The 10000-nt window shown below is 36.5% G+C and overlaps 1 protein-coding gene across 2 annotated transcripts in view; it reads right to left on the reverse strand.

Moving 5' to 3' along the window:
* Positions 1 to 10000, reverse strand: part of PAQR3 (progestin and adipoQ receptor family member 3) — a 50055-nt gene that overhangs the window by 29404 nt on the left and 10651 nt on the right. For both annotated transcript variants that reach the window (XM_053703193.1, XM_053703191.1), the window contains exons 3-4: positions 9318 to 9473; positions 4024 to 4221 (exon numbers count right to left, since the gene is read on the reverse strand). In XM_053703193.1, coding sequence (XP_053559168.1) covers positions 4024 to 4221; positions 9318 to 9473 — 354 coding nt within the window. The remainder of the gene's footprint in view (positions 1 to 4023; positions 4222 to 9317; positions 9474 to 10000) is intronic.

Here is a 10000-nt window from a genome sequence, read left to right on the forward strand (position 1 = left end):
AATCATAATTGCAGATAAAATGCAACTTGGTCTATTAAAGACAGCCAAGTATAGACACATAAAGATTGTCCATCCTGTTACACCCTCGATTTTAGAGGTAATTTGATGGCTTCCTCCTCCAAGGTTTAAAGTGCATGGGTAGGTAATTATACCTCAGGGCCCAGGCTTCCACTACCCCATTGAGGGCAATTACCCCCATTAGGGTGTGTCGTAAGCGACCAGCCAACAAACCTCATTAGAGCAATGTGGCTGGAAGCTACACGTAGCCACAATGACCCTGGGTTATACCCCAGGTACGTAGCACTGCCTTGTAGGGTCAAACCAGATTTTTAAAATCTGGGGTAGTGTTTAGTCCACCTGGATGGATGGTTCCCAGTTTGTAAATCCACTGAGCTTCGCGTTTGAGCAGTATCTTGCTCCTGTCTCCTCCCCGGTCCAATGGGGGAATATGATCAATAAGGATGTACCGTATCGAAGAAACTGAGTGACCTTGTTTAGCACAGTGACGTGCTACTGGTTGTTCCGATTCCCCTTGTTTCAGTGCAGATCTTATTGCATGCCTGTGGTTTGCCATTCGTTCACGTAACGTGCCTGTGGTTTTACCCACATAGAAGCACGAGCATGGGCAAAAGAGGAGGTAGACTACATGTGTAGTAGTACACGTGATGGAATGTTTAATCACATATCTCCTATTGGTGTGTGGATGATGAAAGGTTTTGGTGCTAAGCAGACCGTTGCAGGTTGTGCAGCCTAAGCACCTATATGAGCCTTTGATGTTGATTGTAGCCCCAGTGGTGTAACTAGACTTGTGATCTGTTCGCATAAGGAGGTCCTTAAGATTGGTACCCCTCCAAAATCCCACCATAGGTTGTAGCTGTTGAGTGAATGTTAATTTTGGATCTGATGCCACTATGGGCCAATGCCGATGTAAAATTCGTCCTGTGTTCTTTGTGGCTGGGGTAAATGTTGTAGACATAATCAACTTGTTGCTTGTGTCTCTCTTCTGTGTAGGTTTAATCAGGTCATTCTGGGTGAGTGTGGATACTGTGGTCATGGTATTTTGGATAGTAGATGGTTTATATCCCCTTTCGCGAAATCTCTCACCCACTCCTGACAGTTGGGAGACCCTGGTGTGTGCGTCTGAATTGTTCCTCATTGTTCTTATAAACTGAGACTTAACTATGCCCTCAAGAAGGGCAGGAGGGTGGCAACTGTCTGCTCTCAATATGGAGTTACGATCAGTTTGTTTCTAATATAGTGTAGTGCCCAGTTGATGTGCATCTTTAAAGACCGTTAGGTCCAAAAAGTTGATAGTCTGTCTATCAACAGTCATCTTGAATTTTACATATATATATATATATATATATATATATATATATATATATATATATATATATATATATATATATATATATATATATATATAGATATATATATATATATACACACATACATATATATATATATATATATATATATATATATATATATATATATATATATATATATATATATATATATATATATATATATATATATATATAAAACACTTATGAATGGTGATTTTTAAAATTGTGACAATACACATTTATAGTGTAAAAAAACAGGTTATATTCCTGTACATATAGTTTTTATTTTTTAATAGTGACCGGTCACTTAAATAGTATTAATTTGCTAAACAGCAGTTATATTTATAAGTGGCAATAAATATCTATTTTATTAACTTTACTTAATGTGACTAGAACTTTATCCTTCCTCTGATTATTTGTGCTGTACAAGCGCTGTTCCATACTTTTTCTCTTTTTAGTACAGAGATTTATGACTCCTCTCTGACACCCGGTCAGGAAAAAGGGAATGAATCACATGGTGCACAATGCAGGACCGTCCCTGCTATGAGAAAGCGCGCCAAGCTTGTAAGCTGCATGGCTCTCAAAGTGAAAGTGAAACCTGTATATTCCATAACAGCCTATGAGCCCATAACATCTCACACATAAAAGCAGCATAAAATACAACATATAAGATTATTCCCTCCTGTTCAATAATCCCCCTAAGGAGATAGTAACCCTTGATTCTATACAGATAAAAGGAGTTACTGTGACACTGTCTTCTAGCGTTATCATACATGTATAAAATATGAAACGATCTTACCAGAATCTACGCCGTGGAACAGGAACACGGCCCTTCAAGTGTGAAAGATAATAGCATCGCTTCTGACATGGACTTGAGTGAAGAAACAGGCAGCGAAACTCGTTAACGATGATTGCCTAAGGAGCTGTTAATATGAGTCGGGATGGTTTCTCAGAAAGACTCTACCTGCATCTCCGGACTCTAACTTTCATCCATGCTCTCATTGAGAGGCTGACAGGACTATTTTAAAACTCCAGTCCCATCTCGAAGAGTACTACCCTCCATAAGAGACTACTCCAAAATCTTCTAACACTTCTCTGCCAAACTCCTGTGACGAAAGGCAAAGAATGACTGGGGTTATGAGGAAGTGGGAGAGGTATTTAAGCCTTTGGCTGGGGTGTCTTTGCCTCCTCCTGGTGGCCAGGTTCAGTATTTCCCACAAGTAAGGAATGCAGCTGTGGACTCTTCCCATATTAAGATGGAAAAGGTTGGAGAGTCAGATTAAGCATTTTATTACATTATAATTAGAGTGTTCTTGCCAGTCTGATTTACTGACCAACCAGCTAAAATGTAACCAATAGAAAGCTAAAATCACCTAATATTAAATATTAACAATGTTTGTTGCACACATTATCATTAAATCAATTTATGTTAAAGGGATAGGAAAGTCAAAATTAAGCTTGCATGATTCAGATAGAGCACGTAATTTTAAGAGACTTTTAAATTCACTTCTATTTTCAAATGTGCTTTGTTCTCTTGGTATCCCTTGTTGAAAAAGAATATGCACATATCCTACACTAGTGGGAGCTGCTGCTAATTGGTGCCTGTATACATTTGTCTCTTGTTATTGGCTAACTAGACGTGTTCAGTTAGTTGCCAGTAGTGCAATGCTGTTCCTTCAGCAAAGGGTAACAAGAGAATGAATCAAATTTGATCATGGAAGCAAATTGGAAAGTTGCTCAAAATTGTATGTTTTATCCAAATCATGAAAGGAAATTTTTATTATTTATTTGTATAGCGCCGCCAGATTCTGTAGCGCTGAAATTTGGGGGTTTCCTGTCCCTTTAAATTATGCAATTAATCTGTGCACTGGATAATTTAAGATTTTTTCAGCTATGTGGGTATACGAGCCTGGTCCACATATTTAAGAAGCATTAACTGATTCTTTTTTCTTCTCCATCACCTCAGAAGTGGAGAGATCCTGTTCGCCTGCAGGGACGGTAAGTTTACCCGTAAAAAATTATTGCAAATCAACTTTATAATGCCACATAGGTTGCAAAATTTTCTGTGTAAATACACCTGGAATAAATGGATATGTAAAATACATGGATGTAACTGGACTTAAACATACCTTGCCTATCAAAGCTTAAAGGGACATAAAACCCCTTACCACTAAAACAAGAACCTAGTTACAAAAACTGGCATTAGAGGACTTTCTCAATATTAGTTTTTATGTGTGCATGCCTCACTTCATCACTTTATTCGGTCATTTGAAACAGCTATTTTTGTCTGTTGAAACATTTTCCTATACTAAAAATATCAATATTGCAGTAATGCTTACAGAAAAGATATGTAAACAAGAAACATCAGCAGAAATCAATTCCCTTGTGAAGGAGGTGGGAGAGAGACCAGCCCGTTTTAAAAGGGTGTTCCTGCAACAGCTTCACATACAATGAACTCTTATCTGCTCCTTGCCAGAGTAGACTGTCCCTTTAAACATCATTGCCCATTGTATGAGATGAAAATTTACTTGTAAGCTCTTAGGTATTTAACTAAATCCTTGTAAATGCATTCATAAACAGAAAAAAACTAAATATAATGTTACTTTTAGAAACAACGCAATGTGAACGTCCCAAATTACAAGGCCTTGGCACAATACTTTTTTTATAAGCATACCTGTACAATAGATGCGCCCACACCTCCATTTAGCCAAATCCAGTGAACTGTAGGGATGATTCCATAACCCGCCACAGAGCAAAATATAACAGAACGCAGTTTGTGCCACTGATGGGTAAGGTATTCTGGGTGAATCTGAGCGAAGAACACTGCCAGGATCATTGCCAGGACAGTGATTAAATATACCTGACGCCAGTACTGGAAAAAACAAAATCATTTAAAGATATATCATAAAAAAAAACAACACAATAGCAAATTACTGTGAATTTTGAAAGGGACACTTAAGACAAAATAAACTTTTATGATTCAGAAAGATTATGCAGTTTTAAAGCACTTTCCAATTTACTTCCATCATCAAATTTTGCTCAGTATTTTTATATTCACACTTTGAGGCGCCAATTTACTATTAAACATGTGCACAAGCTCACAGGGTATACGTATAATATTCTGTGATTGGCTGATGTCTGTCACATGATACATCAGGACGGAAAATGGGAGGAAAAAATAAAATTCCACACTCTGAATAAAAGTTTAATTTAGTATCCCCTTTAACTTGAAGTAGTCCTTAGACTTCTAACGCTACACTTAAACTAACACAATTTGGGAAGGACTGCCTCAGAGGAAGGATGATCAAAATTATTTAAAAAAAATTAGGAGCCATTCATAGTTCAGCCTCAGAGGAAGAAGGTCAAAAGTATCTAAAAAAAAAAAAAAAGGGAACCAGTGCACTGAAAACAGCAAGTTTTTCTCTTAAAGTCCTGGTAGTGAAGGGGTTTAAGTCTTAAAGTTTAAAATTAATGAATGAAATTTGACAGTTTTTCCCCACTAGAGGGCATTAGTTCATGTGTCTCATAGATAACATTGAGCTCACGCATGTGAATTTACAGAGGAGTGAGCACTGATTGGCTAAAATGCAAGTCTGTCAAATGAACAGAAATAAGGGGACAGTCTGCAGAGGCTTAGATACAAGGTAATTAAAGAGGTAAAATGCGTATTAATATAACTGTGTTGGTTATGCAAAACTGGGGAATGGGTAATAAAGGGACTATATCTTTTTAAACAAGTAAAATTCTGATGGTGACTGTCCCTTTAAGGTCTTAAAAGTATTATGAAAGTGCAGCTCAAAGTTTAAATGAAAAATGAATGAAAGAAATTATAGCTGTGCTCCTCCCTTCTCTTATGGTAGGATGGGGTCAACACAACCGTATAGCATGCTCCTAGGTGGCTGAAGCTGTACAATGTACTCAGTGATTCTATAATGCCCAGCACTTTTATTCCCCTGGTGGAATTCTATAAGACTGGAAAACAGGGTGTCTTGCTAAGGGCGTTTTAAATAAACAATGTATGTCTCTTTTACCTTGCAGTGCTTAGTCAGGTCTGAAGGGGTTAACTAGACACAGTCAGGGGAGCAGATTATCTGAATGGGGGCTATAAACTATAGCTAGTTCTGAGTGTGTTTCTGTAAATCTAATATTCCTCTTCAATCCTTGCCTTTCAGCCTGTATCAGTGAACACCTAAATTATTTAGTATCCTGATACGCCAAATATATCTGTGAGAAAATATGTGTATGTATATGGATGAATGTATGTATACCATCCAATTAAATAAGCTTGCATAATGATGCACTTAGAATAACACAAGGAAAAAAAAAAAAAGTGCATTAAAAATTGTAACAGCATCATTCACCAAAAATTGTATTTTATGGAAACATTTAAAATTTGTATTTAAATTACACTGGAATAAATCGTAATTTAAGTACACTGGATATGCAAAAACCTTGAAATTCCTACTTATAAGTACAAAATACAAAGGTTTTTTTTCCGTAAAATGGACGGAACATGAACGCTATATGGGTTTATATGGTCTCTCAAATCCTAGCGTAATTCTGCAAGCATTTTCTCCCTACAGATCTCAGTTTTTTTTCCTCACAAATTAAAGGATATCAAATTATTCAAACACTAATTACTCTGAAAGGAAAAAAAAAATAGGCATAAGAAAACAGCAGCAATTTTAAAGGTACAGTGCACTGAAAACAGCATAATTTTATTTGAACTAGGGGTAATATCAAAAGTTTAAATATACGCCGGGTTATCCCTGTGTATTTTGTCGTCCATTGCAAACTTTTACATCGCCACTCGCAGGAATAGCTCCTTTTTATACAATTCCACGAGGGCTGCACCTGCCAGCGTCAGACTGAAAAACCAGTCTAGGCTGGCAAATATTTTAGATTCGACCCAATGTCTCTGTATCTCTTCAAGCTGCTAAGCAGAACTCACTGGTTTTATTAATGAGCAGTTACACCTCACATGCATAAATTCATTTTTTTTTTCTCACAACAGCAACATCTATTTTACAGACATAAAACTTTTTGTATTACCTTTTAAGCAGCTTACTTTTAGATGCTACAAAGAAAATAAATGACTTTAAAATCACTTTAACCCTTTAAGGACACAGCTTTCAGTTTGCTCAATTGTTTTATGACGGAAAAATTCCGTCATATGTCCTTAAGAGGTTAAAAGGAGATTAATATCAAAATTAAGATGTGCAGAGAATAGTTTTGTATGGTTAAAACAAAATGTAAATTTAATTTTAATACATTTTGAGCTTTTATTATAAAAAGCAGAGGGAGAGCACTGTGCAGAATCCTGAACCCTAATTTTGTAACATGATACACAATAACACTAACAATGCAGAATCACATTTATTTCTGACCCTAAAAGGCTCGATTTATCAAGCTAGGTCGGTCAGGGGTGTACATATTCGCCCCTGCCCGCCCCAGCTCGACCTGTGGCGGGCAGCAATCTGCTGCCCGAATTCAGCATTGCACACTAGTGCTATTTTGCGCTCACGTGCAGCACTGCCCCCCCATCCCGTGCACAGCCAATCACGCGTGGGCAGGAGCTGTCAATCCCCCCGGTTGGACGAGCCCAGGGAGATTGAAATTCTCCACTTAAGAGGTGGAGAAAAGGTTAGGAAGCAGCGGTCATCAGACCGCTGCTTGATAAATGCTGACTGCAGGTTCTCTTGTGAGAAACTGCAGTCATATGGGGGTGAAAGTCTTGATAAATCGAGCCCTAATTAGCTACTCGATTTTCAAGGGGTAAGTACCTGAACTGCAAAATAATGCAGTTGTGCTTACGGAATTAGTTTTAAATGCATCTGACATTTCTTTGGTAAGCAGATCTTTTCCAATTACATTCTTAATTGCAGATATATACTAAGAATAATAATATTATATATATATATATATATATATATATATATATATATATATATATATATATATAAATAAAAGGAGACATTAAAATGAAAGGCCCTTTAATGCAACACTTATCCAGTCTATTTAAAAAGGGACATAAAATTGTCCTTTAATGATTCAGACAGAGCATACAACTAAACAACTTTCAATTATCATCAAGTTTTGTTCTCTTCATATCCTTTGTTAAAAGCATAGCTAGGTAGGCTCAGGAGATGGCAGCTAGCAGCCGATTGGTGGCTGCACATATATGCCTCTTATTACTGGCTTACCGATGAGTTTAGCTAGCTCCCAGTACTGCATGCGGCTCATTAAATAAAAGGATATCACAAGAATGAAGCTAAATTCATAATAGAAATAAAATGGCCGTTTAAAATTGTATGTTCTATCTAAATCATGAAATAAAAATGTTAGGTTTCATGTCCCTTTAAGAAAGATCTAATGCAAAGCTGAGAAACCAGTGTTCCGAGAGCATTTACTCCCCTGCTTTAGAGCATCTATTGCATGATGATATTTTATATGTGTGAAGTGCTTTCTCACATCTTTTTCCTATCCTTCCAATTTGCTTTAATTGCACAGAGAATTGTGACTTAAAAAAATATATATATATATTTATCTCTCTCTCTATCCACCCACAGTGTTCTCCACAGGAGATTTTTAGCAGGTGCACGACCCGTCTGATTTTGCTGACCACCCAGCTGAAATTTTAGCCAATATTAAGCTAAAATTAGCCAGTATTAAAAATGTTACAAATGATCATTAAATACATTAATGTTAAAATATGCAATTAATTTGTGCTTTGGATAAATGAAAATTATATAATAGAAAATATTACACTGCCCCACCCTGCTACTTCATAATGCCACCCGACTGCCAACATTTTCTGTGGAGAACAATTATATAGATAGATGCACTGGATGTGAGAGAATAGAGAGAGAGAATAAAGAGAGAGAATAAAGAGAGAGAATAAAGAGAGAGAATAAAGAGAGAGAATAAAGAGAGAGAATAAAGAGAGAGGAGAAGAGAGAAGAGAGAAGAGAAGAGAAGAGAAGAGAGAGAGAGAGAGAGAGATAGAGATAGAGATATATAGATAGATAGATAGAGATATATTTCTTCACACATGAAGCACCACCACCATTTTCAGGTTCTATAGGGCATATCTTGTCTTATGATATATAAATCTAACCCTCTATTACCAGAGTGATGCCATGAAATTCAAATAAAAAAAACTTTATATATTATTAAAATCTGTTCCTTTAACATGTTAACCGGGGCAGACATTTTTCTCTTACACTGTTAATTAGGATGATTATAGCAACTCTGTGGAATTGATGTTTTTTTTATCACCTTTAGGACAGATGTGCAGTTCTGCTATTACCCTGTGTGAGCTTCCAAATGTGAAAAGGGGTGCCAAGTTCTTTCCATAGGCTTTGAGCAAAATGTAAAACAAAAAACTACCATTTTGAACACTATCAAACATTGCAAATGCTAATCAGAATTCTGGACAAAGGCCCTAAAATGTTTGGAGAGGTCAAGAATCTAACCCCAAGAGTTAAGAGCTATATCAGTGGAATACTGCGATCAGTACTATTTAGCTAATATACTTAAAATCAAGTTGCATTCCACGAGTCACTTAGTTCACCAATCAAAGTCTACAGCTAATGAACCTCAAACGGCTCACTTGGCGTTCCTTTGCCAGCCCATAAAAAGACTCTTTTTGAAGTACTGCTGTGTAAGCGCTCATGCTGCAGCTGTAGTTGGCAACACATGTTTAACAGGACACACAGAAGCCAGGAGTTCAAATGTCCCTTCACTGATTATTTTTTATATGGAAATTCAGTCATGTAAATTATGTGGACTTCAGTTCCCAACAGTGCTCATTAGCAAGATAAATAAGGCTCCAGATTTAGAGAATACCAAATAAATCATTGCCTGAGGCACTGGAAAACAATGTGATGGCTTCATTGATTTGATCCAGGAAATGGATGGCAAGTAGAAAAAAAAAAAAAAAAAAAAGAAATGAAAAAGATTACCTACATTGTCACAATAGAAAGCGTAGAATACTCCGGAGACGTAGCAACCCAGGATTCCGATTGAAATTCCTGCGTAATCTAATGCCATCCAGCGGCGGCTGGTTTTCTCTGAACGATGACAGCAGAAGAGGTGATAGCCGACAGAGCACAGCATGCAAACCTAAAAAACACAATGCACACAGTTATGGATGGGACTTGAACAAAATGCACAAAAGTTATAAAAGGCTTAAGTATTTAAAAAACAAAACCCCAAACTCTTTTCCATATTAAAAGGTACATAAATGGCAACAATAAAACGTTTCAAAGGTTTAATATTATTTTTATTATTATTATACTATTACATGGACAGGACTATGTATTTAACCTTCACAATAGATATTTAATTGATATGAAATCCAAAAAATATGATTCAGACAGAGCAACTGAATAATATTCTTGCAAAACTGCTGCCACATAGAGCTCCAGAAATGGGCCAGCTTCTAAGCATACTCCCCTGCTTTTCAAAAAAATAAAAAAAAAGATACAAAAAGAACAAGGGAAATGTGATAATAGAAATAAATTAGAAAGTTGTTTAAAATTGCATGCTCTATCTGAATCATGAAATAAAAATTTGGGGTTTCACATGCCTTAACACTGCTGCATTTTGTAAATGTTGGCATTTTTAGTCAAAATGTATTCGTCTTATAG

Source organism: Bombina bombina, chromosome 2 (genome assembly GCF_027579735.1).
Source record: "Bombina bombina isolate aBomBom1 chromosome 2, aBomBom1.pri, whole genome shotgun sequence".
In the NCBI taxonomy this organism is placed as follows: Eukaryota; Metazoa; Chordata; class Amphibia; order Anura; family Bombinatoridae; genus Bombina; species Bombina bombina.